Source organism: Littorina saxatilis, linkage group LG5 (assembly GCF_037325665.1).
Source record: "Littorina saxatilis isolate snail1 linkage group LG5, US_GU_Lsax_2.0, whole genome shotgun sequence".
Classification (NCBI taxonomy): domain Eukaryota; kingdom Metazoa; phylum Mollusca; class Gastropoda; order Littorinimorpha; family Littorinidae; genus Littorina; species Littorina saxatilis.
In genome coordinates this window covers 26,295,595-26,319,136 of record NC_090249.1, presented here as the reverse complement: position 1 = coordinate 26,319,136, position 23,542 = coordinate 26,295,595, and the positions used below count along the sequence as shown (strand labels likewise).

The following is a 23,542-nucleotide window of genomic DNA, read 5'->3' as shown; positions in this document are numbered from 1 at the left end:
CTCTCTCTCTCTCTCTCTCTCTCTCTCTCTCTCTCTCTCTCTCTCTCTCTCTCTCTCTCTCTCTCTCTCTCTCTCTGTAACAACATCCGACAACAGGACAACGACCGAGTGATCATGGACCTACTCACCTGTTCACAGGTACTCTGCTTTCCATATCATACCTACCCAGTAGTTACAGAATAAAACGAAACGCACCATGCAACATAATTATTCTGGCATCCCACCAGTTTGCACTTTGTGCGGAAAGGTGAAAGGGCTAATCGCCCGCGAAACCGTATTTCGTATGATTTTGTTTGCACGGTAGCGGATCACACACTCTCCGACTAGTAGTACATTCTTGGGATATCCGATTTCCATGAACACTCATTGTACAGAAATGCAAAGTGTTCGTGCAGGGTGACCCTACATTTGTTCAGCGAATAATTCCACATTTAGTGTACACCAGCTTGATCTGTGGGATGATAACAATTCACAAAGTTTCAAGTAGGTCAAGTAATGTTTACACTTTTTACAACATATTTTTCAAATTCGAAGATTGCCTCACCAGTAGGAGGTTTGACACGGACACGGAGCAGTCTCACTCATCCGACTTGAACCCTCCAGACTCCCTGTAATTGCTGCTTCAACTCATATAATTGTCTGAGAATGGTTTTTGTATGCAAGGCCCTTCAGATTTATACCAACAGGTTAAAATCTGGGCGAAAATCGCGTTAGTATGGCTCCTACTCAATGAAAAAAACTCGTACTTTTAAGTCAATCCCCGAATTTGAAATACATGTTCAAAAGAGCATAAAAGTCAGACCCTCGCATATAAAAACTTGAAACTTTAGTTTTTGAACTCATCAACCCGTATCTCAAGCAAATGTATACCAAACATGAAGTAATTCGCTGGACAAATGTAGGAGTCCTAGCATTTTAGTGGGTTGCATTTTTGGGGTCACCGGCACCCTATAGGTCCAATTCATTCTTCTTACTCGGCGTGACGTTATCAAATGGATCGGCTAGCTTTGGCCCTAAGGGGCACAACTCCGCTCATACTCTCTTCGCGCCGCCATATTGGATGCCGTCTTTGTTAGTTTTCTTCATTGCACTCTTGTTCTTTTTGCGTATTTCACTGTGTATGCAGACAAAATGAAGAAAACTGTGCATGCATGAGTCCAAAGGGGATCTGCCTTTTTAACACAACAGCACAACATAACAAGTCGCGTCAGGCGAAAATACAATATTTAGTCAAGTAGCTGTCGAACTCACAGAATGAAACTGAACGCAATGCCATTTTTCAGCAAGACCGTATACTCGTAGCATCGTCAGTCCAGCGCTCATGGCAAAGGCAGTGAAATTGACAAGAAGAGCGGGGTAGTAGTTGCGCTAAGAAGGATAGCACGCTTTTCTGTACCTCTCTTTGTTTTAACTTTCTGAGCGTGTTTTTAATCCAAACATATCATATCTATATGTTTTTGGAATCAGGAACCGACAAGGAATAAGATGAAAGTGTTTTTAAATTGATTTGGACAATTTAATTTTGATAATAATTTTTATATATTTAATTTTCAGAGCTTGTTTTTAATCCGAATATAACATATTTATATGTTTTTGGAATCAGCAAATGATGGAAAATAAGATAAACGTAAATTTGGATCGTTTTATAAATTTTTATTTTTTTTTACAATTTTCAGATTTTTAATGACCAAAGTCATTAATTAATTTTTAAGCCACCAAGCTGAAATGCAATACCGAAGTCCGGGCTTCGTCGAAGATTACTTGACCAAAATTTCAACCAATTTGATTGAAAAATGAGGGCGTGACAGTGCCGCCTCAACTTTCACGAAAAGCCGGATATGACGTCATCAAAGACATTTATCAAAAAAATGAAAAAAACGTATGGGGATTTCATACCCAGGAACTCTCATGTCAAATTTCATAAAGATCGGTCCAGTAGTTTAGTCTGAATCGCTCTACACACACACACAGACACACACACACACGCACACACACACACGCACATACACCACGACCCTCGTTTCGATTCCCCCTCGATGTTAAAATATTTAGTCAAAACTTGACTAAATATAAAAAGTAAAGCAAGAATACATTATTATATTCATTTATTTATTCTTTATCTCAAATTACCATGCAGACAGTGCACCAAAATTCACAAGATAAAGCTCTCAAGACAGGCAAATGAGGTACAATGCAGCTCAGGTAACTACTGCAAAGTATAATTTTCAAAGCATCCTATCACAGTGTTCACTCTAAAGGCACAACCGATGGACAATTGTTGATTAGCGCACTGCACACAGCAAAAAATAACCAGTTATAATCGTCTTCTCCGCTCAGTAACTTCCTTCCAGTTGTCACCCTGATGGTAAACAACTTTAGGGATCCTAAAGTGTGCCTGCTGACTGCAGTTTTTGGCCACACAACGTGTCATTTTCACTTTTGTCGAGTCGCCACCCAACGCTCAAGCACTGTCAGAGATCGTGCAAGGCATCCAACATGGCGGCGGATGACCAATTCCAGAGAGTTACGACCCGTGATTCTCATACCGCGCGCGCCGAGTAGAAATGCTGTTGTTAACTTGAGTTTCTGCAATGGGCCTATACGATCGTTGCCAACTTCAAAATGCATAGTCAAGAGATAATCCGTTACAGTCACTAGGCGTTAACCGATACAAACAATTTTTTTTCAAATAGGCCTAATAACATATCAAAGACTGAAAAAGATTAACTCCGCTACTACAAAGAAACTTCAACATTTGCAGTCAATAACATTCCACCAGTTATGAATTACACCTCCCATCTCCACTTGGCTTCAAGGGGATTCACCACTGACAACAAGAAACAATTTCCAGGCACGGTCTGTGTGTTACTGCTCCCGCAACTTGAAACAGATTCCATGGAAAATTGTTACCACGGGTACCCCGCATCCACCCGGAAGTTACCCCAGTCAGACAAGAGTTGGTCGCGCAGTGCGCATGTCTGTTCGCAATTACGAGAAGCGTGGAAGAAAGAGTAGCACTATTTTTATTCATAACACGCCTGTTCGCGCCTAGCACATCTGTATAATAGTTTGCAAGTTTATTTGGTTGTTGGGTTGGTTTTTGTTTGTGGTGGGTTTTTTTGTGTTCATCAGGCCACCACCCACTCGTTATCTGGAGAAATTGTTTGGGCTATGTCTTTGCGTTTAACCAACAATTTTGGTTTTATTCACTGACATTTTTGTTTCTGTTGCTTCATCGTCCTGCTCCTTTCCATCTATAAACTAGAAGGGGTGTTTATCGTGATGATCACGCAGCAACCGAACGATATTCACCTAACAACCAGCCTGAATCCTCGATAGCTCAGGGGGTAAGCCGCCACAATTTATGAGGACTAATTTTGAGCGATTAAAAAGGTCCGAACGCTCAAATGTACACAATATACATATCTGGTGCAGACAACAATGCATAACGGATTTGGACTAACAACTACATGTTTGTACCCATGTAAATTAGTATAAAACCCATGAGTATACGGTTGTTTTTCTGAATCGAACTCTACGAACTAGTGGTAGAAGATGTGTCCTTTTATTACAAATGGGTCAAAAACAATAAACAAATGACTAACTTAATGTTTAATTCATGGAGAGTTATTTCTCTTGAATAATATTCCTTACTTTGACCTTCATCGTGATTCCGTCAGACACCACGTGCTGGATGAGAGATTGAAACTCAAATAAGCATGTCGTATAGCTGGAAAAATGAACGGTGAATGTTGAACACTGGCAGGGCTATAGGCCTACGTCAAACTCGAAGAACCAGTTGATTACACACTTGTGAAGACCATTAACTGTTGGCACATTTACATGAACTATTAGTTTATGACCGACCCTGCTGTTTCGCACCGTTTCACTTTCCGGTACTCTGGTTCTGGTTCACAGGTAAGTTCACTGCTATTATTCTACGTACACCTGTTCGGGGTCAGAATAATGATTCGCATTGGCCTGATGTAGGCATTTACCGTAGTCTTCTTGGGCAGGGTGCTAGTGTGAATACATTCAAAAACTGTCGGAGTAGGAATTCCCATAGATTTTGACCAGTAACGGGGAGATTCCGTCAGTAATGACCCCACCTCTCTGTCTCTCTGTCTCTCTCTGTCTCTGTCTCCCTCTGTCTCTCTGTCTCTGTCTCTCTGTCTCTCTCTCTGTCTCTCTCTCTCTCTCTGTGTCTCTCTCTCTCTGTCTCTCTCTCTCTCTCTGTCTCTCTCTCTCTCTGTCTGTCTCTCTGTATCTTATCTGATTGAAGTTTTATCTTTTATGTCCGTCTGTCTTTATGTGTTGTATAAAGGACAGGTTGGAAGAATAGGCTTTGCCTAAAACCTTTATCCTTTTGTAATAAAGTTCTGAGTCTGAGTCTGTCCGTCTCTGTATGTCTGCTCTGTCTGTCTGTCTGTCTGTCTGTCTGTCTCTGTCTCTCTCTCTCCCTCCCTCTCCCTCCCTATCTCTCCCTGTCTCTCTCTCTCTCCCTCTCTCTCTCTCTCTCTTGCGCGCGCTCCCCTCTACCTCTTCTCTATTACAGCAACTTAGACTTTCCGTGGGGATACACTCTTTGATCACAGTATCAGGCTCTTTCTCTCTAGCCCCCTCTCTCTGTCGCCCCGTCTCGCCCCGTCTTGCCTACCGCTCTTTGCTTGTCTCGGTCTCTTTCTGTCACTCTGTCTGTCTCTCTGTCTCTGTCTCTCTGTCTCTCTCTCTGTCTCTCTCTCTCTCTCTGTGTCTCTCTCTCTCTGTCTCTCTCTCTCTCCATCTCTCTCTATCTCTCTCTCTCTCTCTCTCTCTCTACTTCACTGTTTCGGCGCAGACGTTTACAGTAAATTTCCCTAAACTTCACATTGCAACGAAAGCACTTGAAAGCTGGTCAACAAATGCAGTTTTTTGATAGAAGTTAGCCTCTTGGTTTACACAGCATTAATTAAATGTAGCAAGAGAGTTTACCCCACAAAGCTCGCAGATTTCCAAGATGAAAAGCAGCAGCACGAAGGACAACATTTAGCTGCTTTGCATTCATGCGACGGAAAATACTACTCCGAGAAATTCATGTACATACATTTATTCTTATCCTCGTCCGCCGTCTGCAAGTTATGAGGAAAGCGGCAAATAGGCTTTTGATATATAAATTACTCCGCGATGGCATTGAGTCCCGCACGATTGTCACATCAAAGGACGGCTGGTCTGGTACAAAACGATTGTAGGCATTTTTGATACTGTACAATGTCGCCAGGATTTTTTGACTGATTGCGTCGGAACATCTGGAGGAGGGCATTGTGTGTGGTCATGAACTTTTAACCGAATGGTGTAAGCCCTACACTTCCAAAAGGCAGCTAGAATGGTCCAGTCTCGCGATTTCGTTGATTTCAATGGAGTTTAAAAGTGAAGCGTTGTAGAGTGAAATACTACTATACGAGCTATTAGCCAGACGTGTCAGCTCCGCGGAAACAGCTCTAACCCATACAGTTTGTCCTACTACAGTTTTCTCAAAGCAGATATCTGCTTCTGACACCCACACAAACACACGCACACACACACAACCACACACACACACACACACACACACACACACACACACACACACACAATCTGCATCAGTGATCCGTTTAACCCAGTGATACAGTTCCATAAGTAGGGATTCCTTTCCATAATCGGATAATGCAGTCAAGAAAACCAGCCCGACTGAACCCAAAAGGTTCAAAACAAATCTCCCACTAAATCAAGAAACATAACTGCTGACTTAGCGTATTCTCTCACCTCACTTAATATCCCACGAACACAACAGCAGCAAAAGTAAGGAGTCTTAGGGGCGTTTAGCAGTCACCGAACAAAATGCAATTAACTTGCTTTTCGTGTGGGCGTAAAGCTAGGTGGCTCAACCATAAGATGTGTTGTTGTTTTTCTCGGCAACTCCTCGTAAGTTTGGCATATTTATGGTTTCCGTAAGCGGTGGCTTTTGGTGTAAAATGTGGCATATTATATCATATGCCAGAAAATATAACACTGACTCCGGGGTAGAATTGCATAATGCCATGCTTTTCTATTGCTGTGATCTAAATACCACTGTCTGTGTCGTACTGGCTTGATGACGTCAAAACAACACGTGGAATTTCTTGCATTATTTTCGTAAGTTGTTTTTGTAAACTATCATATTTCGGTCAGGCTAAACTGGAGAAACAGTGTGAAAATTATCATTTGAACAATACAATTATGTTTTCGTTTTGATGCAGCCACCAATCTTGTGAATTCTACGCAACAAAAAGAAGGCAATGACGAATGAATCTCGAGCGAAATTGTTCGTCGTTTTTTTACAGTCGACATACCTCACTGCACAGTGACGTCAAAACGGGTAATGGTATGATAATAAGACTGTGACCTAGTTATTCGGTATAGCTAAAGCTATAGTTATTCTATTACATGGCCTCTGTGATCAAACCCATTCAGGCTCAAAAACAACGGTATGATAATTAGATTGTGACCGAGTATTCGGTTATTTCCATGACCGGTTTTGTTCTAAGTTATCATAGCTAAATGCCAACCAAAGTTCACTAGTACAGTAGCGGTATGATCTGACTGCAGACAAGCTTTTCGTTTATAAAGCTGTCCTAGATTTCACTGGACTTTTGTGATCTGGTATTTCAGCTCCTTCTGTATCCGAATATGTGTATCAATCAATCAATCAATATGAAGCTTATATCGCGCGTATTCCGTGGGTACAGTTCTAAGCGCAGGGATTTATTTATTTTATTTTTATTTTTATGCAATTTATATCGCGCACATATCTCAACACACGAATTCAAGGCGCAGGGATTTATTTATGCCGTGTGAGGTGGCATTCTTTTCCACAATACATCACGCATTCACATCGGCCAGCAGATCGGCGCAGCCATTTCGGCGCATATCCTACTTTTCACGGCCTATTATTCCAAGTCACACGGGTATTTTGGTGGACATTTTTATCTATGCCCATACAATTTTGCCAGGAAAGACCCTTTTGTCAATCGTGGGATCTTTAACGTGCACACCCCAATGTAGTGTACACGAAGGGACCTCGGTTTTTCGTCTCATCCGAAAGACTAGCACTTGAACCCACCACCCAGGTTAGGAAAGGGGGGAGAAAATTGCTAACGCCCTGACCCAGGGTCGAACTCGCAACCTCTCGCTTCCGAGCGCAAGTGCGTTACCACTCGGCCACCCAGAGTGTACGTCTAAGTAATGTAAAAACGGCTTTCAAGACTAAAGTGACCCAACATCCTCCCACACACACGGCAGTTCTTTCCTCAACTGCGATACCGAGTTACCATTAACATGAAATGAACGGGTTGTGCTCTTGGCTCGACTGAATATTCTCTATTTTTACCAGGCACATTTTTTGCATACATATAATTTTATTTGATTAGTATCTACATAAAAAAATATTAGGGTCTCATTAAACGCGAACTGATGAGGAAAGAGGACCATAAACGGTGTCAATCCAAAAACGAACAACAAGATGTCCAGCGTTTTACGTTACCTACACAAGGGAAAGAGCAGCCAAAATACAGCGATATGAATAAAGTTGATACATATGATTTTCATTTGTACATATACATGCTGCATGTGGTATTAATTTTGTGGATGTTTAGATAACATGGCGCACTCAGTTCGTCTGTGCTCACAGCAGACAGAAACACATTGTCTTGGCTTGTCACATTTAACCTACCCAAGTTGCAAGAGTTTAAAAAAAATATGGCTCAACATTTCCCAGCTTCTTTCATGTCTTTATCTCCGTCTCTCTCATTCACGTTGTGTCTGTCTGTCTGTCTGTCTGTCTGTCTGTGTCTGTCTGTCTTGTCTTTCTGTCTCTGTCTCTGTCTCTGTCTCTGTCTCTGTCTCTCTCTCTCTCTGTCTGTCTCTCTCTCTCTCTCTCTCTCTCTCTCTCTCTCTCTCTCTCTCTCTCTCTGCTTTTATCGCATGCAACACGTATCCTTCCTTCTCTCAGCAACCCCCCCACCCCCACCCCATCCCCACTCCTAAACTCGTTCCAGTTTCCTATTGCTTGCAGCATTCTGTCTCCGCGTATTTGTTCCATATGTCTGACAGTTCCCGTGAGGCATCTCCTGGAGTCAAACGAATTTGACCATCTTGCACATGTGTATGCATAGACGGCAAATTTCCATTGAAACTTCCTTTTCAGAAACATTAGAAGGTGCCGCTCACTCTCAAAGGCACAATGTTTTAAAAGTGGGATTAATAAAGTCTGGGCGATTGACACTAGTGTCAGTTACGAAATTAATTCATCCAACAAAATTCGCCCATCACAGAAAGCAGCTATAGGCAGTTGATTTTTGGTATGTGACCAAGTGGAGGAATGTCCCCAAGTTAAAGTCTTAGCAGATCTGAGATAGTGAGCCGAACTATTTTTTCTCGAGAAGGACTGTCCTTCGCCTACGGTATGGGGTAACTTGTGGCGTCTGTGGTTTTTGATTTTGAGCCTTTCAGTCTGACAAATTTAGCAAACTTTATGTTATATTCCAGTCAAATTTCTATGTGTGGAAAAAATGTAAACATGCAAATTCATCTCTAGTCACTGTTAACTATGTGTGTAAACCCTGGACCATACTGCTTAAGCTCTTTCCAGACTGAAAAGCTATGAAAATATATCTACTTTGTCTTTGGTTTGATTTTATTTTGCTCCTATTTTCCCATTCATTTTATTCTTATCTTCTTTTTTTTTTTTACACATAATAGTGCGTGTTTCTCTAACCCGAGTCTGACTCGTAATGTGAAGTGACACGTTCAGCCGACATAATGACTTCAATTATTCAACCAGGGAGCAAAAAACGACGTATCACATTATCCCTTTTGTGCTTTCAACGGGTTTCGGTGATAGCACTTTGAAGGATTAAAACGCACTAGGGGATGAGAACGTGGGCATTATTATGTCCTCACGGTCCCAAAACGCTGGAATGTCCTGATTGAGTACCCTGGTCTTTGACTGAGGTATGGTAGGTTGTGTGTGTGTGTGTGTGTGTGTGTGTGTGTGTGTGTGTGTGTGTGTGTGTGTGTGTGTGTATGTGTGTGTTCGTCCGTGCGTGCATGTGTGCGTCTGTGTCTGTGTGTCTGTGTGTTACTGTCTCTCTGTCTTCCCCCCTTTCAATCTTTATAATGTAACACCTGCATCTCTGCCTTTTGTTGGTCTGCCTCCCCACGCAGATCGGGATTAAATTCAAACTGAAACGACTTCAACCGCAAGCAATCTTTTCTCCGCCACCAGTTCAACTGTCACAGTAAACAAACTGTTCTCTCGTACTTCGAGCACCCCGAAGGCACTGAGACGCAGAAAATGAAGAGAAATCAAGTGAGCAACGTACCCGCTCACCCCTTTCTTTCATTCTGTGAATAGCCTGCACATCACTCCCATGTCTGCTCGGACGACAAACTCGCTGGTATGTCTTTTGCAAAGAAAACAATTTAACCATCTCCGGCACACACACACACATCTGAGTTTTAAAAGGGGTTACAAATATTGCGGCGTCGAGCAAAACAACCAGCGTAGTATGTTCTTCATAACTTGCAACCACTTGACTTAGAGAGCGGAGTGGCGCAGTGGTTAGAGCGCTTGCCTCTCACGCTGGAGGTCGTGGTTCGTCCCCCACTCGGGGACAAATACAAATACCCGATTTTTCCGAGCGCTCTCCAGTCCACCCAGCTGGAAATGGGTACCTGACCCTATTCAGGGCCGGGGAAGGCAAAGGCAGCGAGGGAGAGGAGATGGGCACCGCCCTCATAAAAAGCTGGCCCCCAGAAAAGTGGAGATCTCTAACATCTCTCTCCCCTACGACCAGATGGTTATGGGAATACCTTTACCTTTACCTTTAGAACTTAGCGTATATTTTGTTTTGAGGTTAATTCTGCCGCTAAGCTTAAATATTATATCATACATATATATATATATATATATATATATATATATAATATTATAACACACACACACACACACACACGCACACACACACACTCACACATAAGTACGAAGACACACACAAAAAGTACATTTATAGAGTTTATGAACAGTCAAATGGAAAAGGCAAGGTCTTGAATGAGGGGGAGGGCTTAAATCGGTGGGAAGGGGGGGGGGGGCTGAAAAGGGAGGCTCAACTGTATTAGCCCCACACAGGTGTTTAACTCTCACACAAGACCAGTGGCTCTTATTGCAGGGGTCAAGAGACACGTATGAAAGGCTTCCTCACAGGGGGTCAGTCAGCCCTTGCTCCACTGACCTTGCCCAATCACTGGACAATACCTGCCCTGTGTGACAGACCACAGGGGGGGGCGGGGGGGGGGGGGGTGGTCACTCTCTTGTTGACACGCGTAGTTTTGTAAGTTATGCGAAGGTTTCCTTCAAAACAACTTTCAGCTTTTCCAGTAGCAATAAACAGCAGTAGCAAAGACGGACAAGGGACGGGAAGTCGTCTGAAGGTAAGGAGTACGGGTAGATTTAGGAGAAGGGAGCGCGCCCAAAGTCAAACAGGGGGTGTGGGTTAATGTTAGGAGGAGGAGGGGGGGAGGGGTATAAGGGGAAAAGAGACGAGGGTAAAAAACACATCATCAAGTAGGGTCATTAGTTCTTGAGACAATGTTGGTAAAAAGAAACTCAAACTGACCAGAAGAGAGGGGAAGGAAATTCCACACGATCGAAACTAAACTGCTTGCGTGGTAAAGTATGGCAATTGCGCAAGATAGGGACAAAGTCTACTGTGGAGAAAAATCACGTAAAACCACACACACTACAAAAGAGCCCCCCCCCCCCAACACCTCCCCCTCCCCCTCCCTCGCCACCACCAAAAAGTTAGTGACCATTATATCGTTTGCTTTAAGGGTAGGTGTGTATGCCGAATCAGTAACAGAGCGGAATAACTACTTTTTCCAACAAGATAAACGGTAATGGTGTGTGATCCAGACAAATCGAGTGTAAGTGTCCGTGGGTATTGGTGCGATCAATACCTATTAAGGCAGGCCAGCAGATAAAGGTACTTGCTTTCACGTGTAAAACATCAAGTTTTAACTTTGTAACATCATGCTCTACATATATTTTTGGTGTCTGAATATCTACGACAGTGTAAGAAGAGGTCCTTTTTAAATTTCGCTGCATACACCAGCTAGCCGTCACGGCGGTATTGCCGAAATCGGCTCCTGCGTTGAATCCAACGACTAACACCTATTGAGAATCCAGATCCAGATCCGGATCTTGCATGTCACCATTGAGTTTTTTTCCGTTGAAATAAGAGCATTCTTCCGTGCAGTTCGGCAATACATGTACCAAGATCTACATACTGGCTGCTTTCTGTGCGAAGTTAGATAGGTTTGCTAAATTATTTTCTTAAATGACACCTACGTCAAACTGTTAAATTAATTCAGCGAAAAGTTGTCACTTTAAGTTGGTTCCTTTAAAGGCGCAGTTCTTCCCGTGTAAACGATTCAGAACTAGCCAGTTGTTCACGTAGAATAAGAATTAAGATCCTTTCCCTTAGACCCATGCCAAACATCTAGCATGGCACCATTCTGTGTTTGTTTGTTCATGGGCTGAAACTCCCACGGCTTTTGCGTGTATGACCGTTTTTACCCCGCCATTTAGGCAGCCATACGCCGCTTTCGGAGGAAGCATGCTGGGTATTTTCGTGTTTCTATAACCCACCGAACTCTGACATGGATTACAGGATCTTTTTCGTGCGCACTTGGTCTTGTGCTTGCGTGTATACACGGGGGGTGTTCGGACACCGAGGAGAGTCTGCACACAAAGTTGACTCTGAGAAATAAATCTCTCGCCGAACGTGGGGACGAACTCACGCTGACAGCGGCCAACTGGATACAAATCCAGCGCGCTACCGACTGAGCTACATCCCCGCCCTGCAGCATTCTGTGCAGACTTGGGATTTTATTTTTGCTGATTTTATTGTGCCGATTGACATGGGTGTCACTGACCAAATTAATCCTTCAATTCCCGCTCTGCACAACAAGCTTTAACGCTGTTTAATGTTGGTATGCGTCCAAGTGGGGGAATGGTCTTGTCCCACGTAAAAGCCTGGGCAAATAAGAAATAGAGAACATATTTTTTTTTATGGAAAGGCCTGAATCTTCAACTGAACTCAGTGCAAAAAGGCCAGTTAATTCACCCATTAACAGCGAACGAAACGTTTACATCATCGCAAAGACGGATATATATAGTTTCGCTGACATAATATGTAAAAAGGTCAGTTACCTGCGATGCCCACTAAATTCAACCATTATGGCATTAACAGCGAACGACACGTTTACATCATCGCAAAGGCGGACATAATGTCGCTCCCACACAGTGCGTCGCCAAGACTACAGCTCTCCGCATCGTCAGCGCGCCAAGACTAAATCATAAACAAAAGGCCACAGGAGGAGGTTATGTACACACCTCTGCTTCCCTAGCCATGGAAGTAATAAACTACATTTTGGTAGATTTTTTGTTTATTTATTCATTTTAATTATTATTTTTAAGCATCAAATGTGCAGTCACGTTTTCGTCCCTCATAGAACTAGTTCTAACTGATCACAGGGTTCTTTCTCATTTTCTAGAGTCTTTTGGAAACGAACTTCCTGAGGAAAACGAGAACCCTGGAGTCGACAACATACAAAACTTGGCCTTTTTTCTGCGCCGGCAGACACAAGCATCATAAATAAAACAGGAACGGACCTAAGTGCTTGGGATTAGAGAATAGTATATGGCTGTCTTTTATTGTCCCATAAATAAGGACGAAAGGATCATCCTCGACTTTCTTGTCTCGCACTGTTTTTAGCTATGTAAGTCTTGAGCACTGGTCTTCCTGCTAATGTACACTGGAGTGTTGCTATGTTTGTGTTTTGGAGAAAAAAAAGCAGTTGCTGTAGTGTAAGTGTAATAACAAATACGCGGACGCATAAGAACCACCAACGGAATGTGAAAGCTGCATACGCACGTAGACACCCTCCACTCATGCGCGTGCAAACATATAAGCACATAAAACCAAAACAGTATTCAAATCATCATCTCATCCTCGTACTCCTCGTCCACCTCCACAACAAAAACAACGACAACAACAACAACATCGAGGGAAACGACAACACACACACACACACACACACACACACACACACACACACACACACCGGCGCACACACACACACACACCAACATACACACGCACACACACACACACACACACACACACACACACACACACACACACACACACACACACTCACACACAAAATATACAAGAACACAGAATACACTAAATAACAAATACACGCAGACATAAGACTGAGAGAGAGAACAAAAATATGGAGGGGAGAGAAGATGGGGGGAGGGGGGAGATAAGGAAGCGGCCAGAGAGACAGTCGGTCAGCCAGAAATGCAGACAAACAGACAGACACTGAAATGAACATAAAGACACATAGACGGATGGATTCAGATTCAGACTGACTAAAAGACTAGAACTAGCAATGAAAAGGAGACAGACGGAGAAAGTCCAAGACAGACAAGCACAGTCCAAAGCGGCGCACACTCCCACTACCAGTACTCACGATAAGGCGTCGTACGCGGAGGGGGCAGCGTCGTCGGACGCGCAGTAGTAGGCGCCCGAGTCACACCGTGACAATGTGCCCAGAAGTCCGGACAGCAATCGTAGGACGTGTCGTTGCAGAAGATGTCGCAGTAACACTCCGTTCCGAGGATTGGAACCGCGCAATAGTCGTCCCGACCATCACAGCAGTCTTGGCCGGGGGGCCTCTGCGCGCACCAAGGTCCTTCGAGGTCAGGACCCCACTCGTGAAAGAAGGTCAAGGTCGTGGGCAGAGAGGAGAGGACGAGGAAGGTTAAGAGGAGAAGGGTGAATGTAGTGGTGGTGAGAGATCCCATGGTTGTGGAGATCGTGTCTTTTCTTTATTTTGTTTATAATTATTTTCACGAAGATGTTATTTGAAGACGCACTTTATGTTTCTTTGGTAGTCAAGAGGGTACTGCCCCAGAGAAGCACCAGAAGTTATACACAAGCAAACAAGAGCAACGATGCTCGCTCTGGCTAATGAAGTGTACTTTTGCTCAGCGTTGTCCGAGTTACAGCAAAGTCGCATTCACATAGAAGCAAATATCAGTTCAGCCGACAAAAAAAGACTCTTGTCACACACTTCTTTTTTGGCACCTTTTATTGTTGTGACGGCTGGAGAAAGTGGAACCACCTGCCTGCACTCCGACGAATTCTTCAACTGTTCCAGACAGAATTAACACAAACACATTTTTCCGTCCACTTGACAAGAACTTGACTTTCCTGTTGTTCTCACAATACAAACAGGTTGCGAGTCTAGGCTTCCGAACAATCCATGGCACCAGAAGAGTAAGGGAAAAAATCACTTGGGTAGGTTCAGGATTTGTTCTCAAGACACAACAGATTTTTCTGACCTCTGTCTTTGGAACAGTTCATGGTGGTACGATAGAGAATCGCCTCCCAGAATGAAAGCTGAAGCTTAATCCGGTGAATCTTTTGACAGAGATTGTCGCTTCAACTTTAGTCCAGTTGAACCTTTTTGGTCAAAAATGGAATTTCCTCAGAAATTGTCACCTCAACTTAATCCTGCGGATCTTTCGCTCAAAGGTAGAATCTCCTGCAAAGCTCGTCACCTTAACTGTAATCCAGTGAACCTTTTGGCCTGGCGGGTGAGATTGGTGCCAAGACGAGTCAGCAATATTCCATTGTGAAGACAATGGCGTTGAAGTGTTGTCTGGGTTGTCTCCTCCGAAGTTTTATCCACCGAATCTGCGCAGTACAAATGGGTTTGTTCTGATTATTGCAAGGCAATTGTGAGCGTCATTTGCTTAGGAATGCCGCATTAGCTTTTACCGTTTGATTCATATCTTTCGCTACACTGACTTTTCTTATTGTTTTTGGCATCGTTTCGACCCTCGGCTTTTATATTCGTGTATACGCGTAGCGTTGGCTTTTGTACCAGTGATTTCAGCGAGAGAATAGACCCCCCTGTGCTTTAACAAAAAGAAAAGAAGGATAAGCAAGTCAGTAACGCTTGCGTCGCTTCAATTGCCATGCATTCCAAAAGCACCCTTTGGTTTCCTTTCTCTACATTCCCTTTACCATATCTGCTACGAAATAATAAACAAAAAATCGAGAGTCAGTTTGTGTGTTCTTCAAACTGCAATCGCTTGTTTCTTCTTTTTCACGTCTGAATAGTTTTGTGCGCATGTGGCGCTGCTTCATGAACTGTATAAAATGCTATTCGTCTCAATGCATTGACAGGGAGGACATCAAACAACACGCTATTGGTGGAGGGGATGCACAGTAACAAGGGTGTACATATCTGATGGTTATGTTTTTAACAACATTTCCCACTCTGCACTCTGCTTACTCTACATTAACTAATGTCTAACTTCAGAAACTCAGTCAGTATTTTCAATATGCTCTCTTCATGTCTTCATCTTGATTCTGAGACACTTATGCTTGCGTTCTCTGGATAACATTGGCGCACAATAATTATGTTAGTCTCGGTCTGATTATCAAAACCAAAGCTAAGCCAATATGAATTTTATAGCTTGTGATTTTACCTGCTGCGCATATATACGCCTGCCAACACTCCTTTCTTTTTGCGCAGTAAACATATGAGAACTAACGGAACATAGGGCTGGTGTGTTTTTGAAAACGCGAACCTCCTGTACCTGTCTCTATCTATTCTTGGTCATAAGAAATCAAATATGTATATGATACTCCATGCAGTCAATGAAAATGTTTTTACATAAAGACCCTTCGCAGGTTAGACGTGACACATCAGAAAGCATGCGTGCGCAACTTTCTTTTGCTGATACGCCACTGTAGACGAAAGGTTACAGAGGTAAGACACTGTTCTTAAACAGAGAGAGAGAGAGAGAGAGAGAGAGAGAGAGAGAGAGAGAGAGACAGACAGACAGACAGACAGACAGACAGAGACAGAGACAGAGAGACAGAGAGAGCGCCATCGGAGAGAGAAGCAGACAGATAGTCAGACAGACAAAAAAAACAGAGACAGACAAACAGAGACAGACAAACAGACAGAATGTGAACTGGTAGTGTCGCCTGGAACAGAAAAATATAGAATCTGTCCATTTCTTGACCGGGACTTGGGTTCTTCATATACATAATTAATCAGCCAAACGGCACGAGTGCTAGCTTTTGAAAGCACAAATACGCCCCAAGCTGTACTGTAGCTGTACAAAAGTGTTGGTGTCCCTTACGTACGGTTCGTGAAATGCCGTTACCAAACCAACACCTTAAATCTGGTTACCACTTGTTACGATCGGACTTTTTTTCTGTTTCATTTTTGCATTACATTGATCAGCGTTTGATAACCTATACCAAGCTAAAAAATAAAATAAAAATCAAAGTCCTCTTTTTATGTGATTAGGCCGTAATATGCACGGAATTGGCGATTCGACCAATCCATTATAAAACAAATTAATCATTCTCATCACCATTGAGACAGGTTCTTTAAATCATCTTGATCGGTGTCAGACTTTGTATCGGTGATTAAACGAGGATGGCCGCTCAGAATCACATGCAAGCCTCCTGTGGTTGTAGCGGAAATAAGAGCACGGAAACCGCAATGAGCGCAGGTTAGAATGATTTTTCAGCTTTCCTGTTTAAGTGAGAAAAAAGGAAATCTACCCTAACCTCTTTGGTTAATCACAGATGACTGTGTGTAATTAGAGTTACATAAGAGCGGAAGTGGCGATGTGATTCATTTCCTGAATGAAATGACACATGTGCATGAAACAGTGGTGCAGTTCCTCCGAAAAAAACATACCAACAGTAAACCGAATTTCCTTATTGCGGATTGCCTTTATTATTTAGCCCGTGTTTAATCAAAGCACAACATAGTAACTGCACACACGCGCGCATACACTCTAGGCTCCCCCTGAATCCCCAGTCCCCAGCAAAACATTTAGTCAAGATATGATTGAATATTGAGAAGAAGAAAACTTAACATAAATTATATATTCAAAGAGGGCAATGTGTCCCAGACAACATTTACGCACGCCGAAACTATTCACTGACGTAAAAAGCCAAAGAAAAACAAAGTAAGACCCGTTTATTTACACTGCATTACTCTCAGTGACATGAATGAAAATGAATGGCAAGGCTGGCCATTATAGCACCTGCACGGCCTGTGCACAGACACAATTCACACTGACTCATTCACCTTTTTTTAAATGCGATTTTGAACGGCGACACAGGATCAGGGAAGTAGAGCGAGCAGCTCGAACACGCGAAGATTTCGTGAGCCAATAACTGGGGATGGGATGGGGATAGGGGTGCAGATAGACCTCGCACGCGCACACACACACACACGCACACACACGAACACACACACACACGAACACACACACACACACACACACACACGCACACACACACACACACGCACACACACGAACACACACACACACGAACACACACACACACACACACACACACGCGCGCGCGCGCGCGCGCACACACACAAGCACATGTACATGTCGCTTTTCATTCAGGAAATGAAGCACATCGCCACTTAATAATAATAATAATATGGGAGATTTATAGAGCGCTTTACATTCTCAAAGCGCTTTACAATGACAAACATACATAATACATACAAAGCAAAGCAAAAGCATGTGCAGCAGCATTCAGCACACAAGTGAACAACGAAACTCAAACACTACATCAATACAATCTGCAAGCATACTAACACAGGCAAAACATTCAAACATTCAAACACCTGATTCAAAAATGCACCATGTTGAAATAAAATTAATCAAAATACTGGGTGACTCTAATTACACACAGTCATCTATGATTACAACAAGTCTACGAGGCTAAATAATAAGTACAACGACGACGACGTGAGCAAGAACAACAACAACAACAATAACAACAACAAAATAGAGGACAAAAACAGGGAGGGATAAAGCTAAAAGAACAGAAAAGCAAAAGCTGGAGGAAACAAAAAACTGTCCGTGGCAGTTATCAGACTGGTAACAAGAGATTTTATTTTTAAAAGGGGGGGGGTGGGGAGGGAAGAGATTGTCAATTCAAGAGAAAAACGTTATTGCTTGTAAAGTAGAAAAATGAAGCAAGAACAAACTGAACAGCTTTTCATTACTATGACGTCAATCCTTCCTCAAAAATACATCGCAATCAAACATTCGCTAAATAAAATAGTTACAACGGATCCCTTCTTTTAGCCACCCCCCCCCCCCCCCCCCCATCCCCGCCTCTCCCTCTTCAGGTTTTCGGACATTCTCCCTTTAAAGATCTTCTTCTTCTTCTTCTGCGTTTGTGGGCTGGAACTCCCACGTACACTCGTGTTTTTTGCACGAGTGGAATTTTACGTGTATGACCGTTTTTACCCCGCCATTAAGGCAGCCATACGCCGCTTTCGGAGGAAGCATGCTGGATATTTTCGTGTTTCTATAACCCACCGAACTCTGACATGGATTACAGGATCTTTTCCGTGCGCACTTGGTCTTGTGCTTGCGTGTACACACGAAGGGGGATAAGCCACTAGCAGGTCTGCACATAAGTTGACCTGGGAGATCGGAAAAATCTCCACACTTAACCCACCAGGCGGCCGCGACCGGGATTCGAACCCTTTAAAGATCTGATTATCTCAAATGTTTTTGTTATTAAAGTGGGGCAAAGAGAGTCGGAGAGGGGATGAGAGGTCCGCTGTAAAACGAAAAAGCGTACAAAGAATGATAAGAAGAAAACGGTGCACCGAACATACCGAACATACACGCAAAAAAAACTACATAAATATGATGTAAGATCAGACAGGGGCTGTATGTAGAGCAAAATGCCACAGCCTGCACCGCAAGTGGCAACTGCTATTCTGTGGTGAAAAAAAAGGGAGGGAACCGCCAGCAGATGCAAACCGTTAACTTGCTGAGTTAGCAAAGTGCACACACACACACACACACACACGCACGCATGCATGTACGCACGCACGCACACACGCACACACGCACACAAACGCACACCACACATACACACACAGGCACACACACCGTCACACACACCACACACACACACACACACACACACACACACACACACACACACACACTGCTCAGTACTTTTCTTTTCTTTTCTATTCTTTCTTTCTTGAATTTTTTCTGCATTACCACCTACATGCCCTATGCACAGTTTTCTGTTTACCTTAGAACCACACCTGACTCACAGTGGCGAGTATCAAAACAATGGTACCGTCGACAGTAGTCTATATTTAGAAAACAAAAATAGTTCCATTGTCGCATAGGAATTCTAACACAAAGTCATTTGCATTGTTCTTATGTGTCCAACCCGTCGTCTCACAATATATATACTATGAATACGCTCATACATGTTGTGAATGGACTGGGCTGCGTCAGTTATGTCTGTTCCATTCTAAAACTACTATTTCCCGACCCTCCCCTCCCCCCCCCCCCCCCCCCCCCCAAAAAAAAAATTGACTTCACCCTTACTCTCACAAGGTTAACACAGCTACTGAGGCTGTTGCGAGACCGCTGCTGAACCCGCAAAAATAGCAGCGTTGTTTACTTTTACGCCTCACAATGGAGTCACAATGTCGCCAGACGAGGCGGTCCAGACAATAGCTTGCACCATGCAATATCTCGAGTATCCTAAAAATGACGAAACTGATCGAAACTGGAGAAAGGGACTAGTACTTGAGAATGACGAACCTGTTTGAAACTGGAGAAAGGGACTAGAATATGAGAATGACGAGCCTTGTCCAAACTGGAGTTAGAATGACGATCCTAGTCGAATCTGGAGAAAGGGACTAGGATCTGAGAAAGACGAGCCTGCTCAAAACTGGAGAAAGGGATTAGAATGTAAGAATGACGAGCCTACTCAAAACTGGAGAGAATGACGTGCCAGCTCGAAACTGGAGAAAGGGACTAGATTCTGAGAATGACGAGCTTACTCAAAACTGAAGAAAGAGACTAGATTCTGAGAATGACGAGCCAGCTAGAAACTTGAGAAAGGGACTAGATTCTGAGAATGACGAGCCTGCTCGAAACCGCAGAAAAGAACTAGGATATCAGAGTGACGCGCCTGCTAGAAACCGGAGAATGGGACTAGATTCTGAGAATGACGCGCCAGCTAAAAACTGGAGAGAGGGACTAGATTCTGAGAATGACGAGCCTGCTCAAACCGGAGAATGGGACTAGAATCAAAGAATGACGAGCCAGCTCAAAAAAGTAGGGAGGGGGCGATTTCGTAAGGCTAAGAAGCTGTTACTGTAGCCTGCACCAGTGAATGTCCTGTCAAGGGGTTGCAGAGTTTACAAGGTAGTTGTCTTTTGTCGGTGCACGTTTTGATTACAGTTTGTCGTCATCAACCATGCACCTTAGCATGTACCTGTCCCTTCTTTCATCCGTTCTTCTTGTCTTCCCACTGTTGTTAGCGTGTAAAAGTACCAGGCCTTGCGCAGATACAGCTGCAGGCAGATGGACAGAAAAGTGAATGGAGAAACACGAAGAGAGGAAGAGGCAGAACGTTGGACAGGTAAAACCAGCTGGACATGAACATTTTAACACCGCGTAATTGCTGTTCATGTGGGCATTTTGCTTTCATCTTCTGTTGCGACATCTATCGTCGAACACAAACAAATGTCCAAAATCTGTATGTAATCATCGACAAATAGTGTTGCCTTTGATCACAGTCTTGTGAACTTTGCCATCATTTCAACACATGTGCCGATTTTTTCATTTATTTATTCTAATTCATTTCTATTTTTTTCTTTTTCACTTCGGATAAAAAGGAGACGCCAAGAACTGCCTTAAACTATCGGCAGAACGTTTACCAGGCCATTTGCAGAAGGGAATAATCTCTTGCAACATAATGATAATCACCTAACTACAGCTGCATTGATGATAAAAATAAACTTCTACAATCTGTTTCAGAACTGATAAATTATGAACAATGAAGCTCCATGCCCCCCTGCGCGAAGAACAATGTAGTGATATCACTTAGACTCAGGAAACATGCAGCTAGGCAATTAGCAAACTCTTAAATCATCTAGCGCCTTGAAGTGATATTTCCTGCAATTAAAAATAGATCTTTCTCTGCGGGTACTTCTGCGCTCTTGCTAAAGTTTGGGTGTGGTACACTTTGGAGATATTTCAACTTCTGTAGCGCTTGAACGATTTTGCATTTAGGCAGCATCAATGATTATAAGTGCTAGTGTTGGACAGTAGTTTTATCAGTGCAGTCTTATAGCCAGTAAAAAAAATTAAATATGTCAGTATTATATAGTATCAACAGCTTAGTAATGTCACAAGGTAAAAATATAAATAATTATTTAAAAGAAAGACAGCATGTCGATCTTCAGCCACTGACCATCCAAACGACATATAACTTGTAAGACACAAATCCAACAAGAAGAGCAAACGCTCGATCGAGTCACTTTCGCAGTTCTGAATATTATATAAGGCATCAGATGGACAGGAAGAAATTGCTATTCACAACACAATACAGATGTAAATAATTTGATGTAAAGAATAATCCTATAAAGTTTGAATCAAATCCGATGAATAGTTTCAGAGATATGATATTTCAATTTTTTTCCTTCAAGACATACCTGTGACCTTGAAAAAGGTCAAAGGTCACCAAAGCAGACGTCAAAGTGTAGAGGTCACTGGGAGTCACGTTCACATAAAATTTGAGCCCGGTCACTTTTATAGTTTCCGAGAAAAGCCCAACGTTAAGTTGTGTGTTGCCGAACAGAAAAGGCTAGTTATCTCCCTTGTTTTTCTGATAACGTTCGTAAAAGGCTACAGATGTAAATACTTTGATGTAAAGAATAATCCTACAAAGTTTCAATCACATCCGATGAACTTTGTCAAAGATATAAAATGTCTAATTTTTCCTTTGACGCTGACCTGTGACCTTGAAAAAGGTCAAAGGTCAACGAAACCATCGTTAAAGTGTAGAGGTCATTGGAGGTCACGACTAAACAAAATATGAGCCGGATCGCTTTGATAGTTTCCGAGAAAAGTCCAACGTTAAGGTGGTGTCTACGGACGGCCGGCCGGCCGGCCGGACAGACTAACACTGACCGATTACATAGAGTCACTTTTTCTCAAGTGACTCAAAAACAGATGTAACAGGGGATTTTGTCAATAATAAACGTTCCAATTGCCTACCATTCTTCTTGTTGTTGTTTTTTTGGTAAGACTGTGACAAAATATAGAAAGGATAACTTTTTCTACCAAAGCCAAATTCATCGCCACTGACGCTGCAGTCTTGTTGTATGTATTCGATCCCAAAACTAATCACCTGGGTGAGAAAGTGGCTAACACACCTGTTCAGGAAAGTTTGCTGTTGACTCTTGTGCATGTCGGCTGCCATATAATTATATGCATGCAGGTTTTGAGCTGAGCGTGCACATTCCGCTGACTAGCAATCTCAGTAGGCCCTACTCTTTATTTGCCGTAATTTGCCTACTTCCGTTGCTAGGAGGCAAAGAGCAAGAGGACATGACACCATAACATTAGGATACCAACAAAAGGCAAAGAAGGGGTCGGAGGGATGGGGGGTGGGGGCAGGGACGGGGTAAGACTGATGCTTCAGTTAAATCAGCTATTAAACATCGGTTGTAACCGCGTCCCTACCGTATAAGCCACAAAACTTAAACATCAATACGATTCGAAGAGGAAAAGACATGTCACAATTTATCCTGTTAAAGTGCTTACTTATATATTTTTTACAGCCGTTGCGCTTCAACTGCGCTTACAAAACTGTAAACTTCTGTATTTCTGTTTGAACCGTGCATAACTATTTTATGAAGACGATGATACTCAGAACCAGAGAGCAAACACTAGGTTTGAGCATTGTGTTTAAATCTGATTCGAGCAAAACTTCAACTCTAGAAACTTGAAACATTCAGATATTTATAAATAAACTCGAAAATACGTTCTATAGTTTACATTATATGCCTTTGACGGAGACTCTTCTTAAAGCTTTCAACAAGTGTAGACTCAACTATGATACGTACGCCTGTCGACACTGTGTGACGGAACAGCGACAACGATTGAGACTGAACCATCTGAGCACGTGTCCTGGCCCCCATAATCAAGAGAAAGCGATAAAAGCAGAGGTTAGTTATCACAATATATGCAACCTTCAATGACACTTTGTCATCGTTTTGTGATACGATGAGAGCTCTTCATGAATCAGTCTTGCATTGGTGTGGTCGGAATAAGCTCAAATGCTGAGTTGACAAAACGAGTTAGGAATGCTTCTTGGCGAAGTTTCTTCGCTTGTAGCAGTTTGTTAGTACATGTTAATTTCTCCGATCCTAAATTGTTGAATGGTCAAAACGACGTACGAATGCTCCAAAGCAAATGTCTTCTGTCGCAGTTGTTTCTGGGAACTATCTATTTCGTTTCGTTTAAATGCTTGTGCTGTCCAAAATGGTTCTGAGCTGTGCTGATCAAACGAGCTTT

At 42.8% G+C, this 23,542-nt stretch overlaps 1 protein-coding gene across 1 annotated transcript in view; it reads right to left on the bottom strand.

Moving 5' to 3' along the window:
- LOC138966714 (tubulointerstitial nephritis antigen-like) overlaps positions 1-14,844 on the bottom strand; it is an 80,188-nt gene extending 65,344 nt beyond the window's left edge. The window contains exon 1 of the mRNA XM_070339028.1: positions 13,597-14,844. Within this exon, the coding sequence (XP_070195129.1) occupies positions 13,597-13,930 (334 nt within the window). The 5' untranslated portion in view covers positions 13,931-14,844. The remainder of the gene's footprint in view (positions 1-13,596) is intronic.
- Between the last annotated feature and the right edge of the window lie 8,698 nt (positions 14,845-23,542).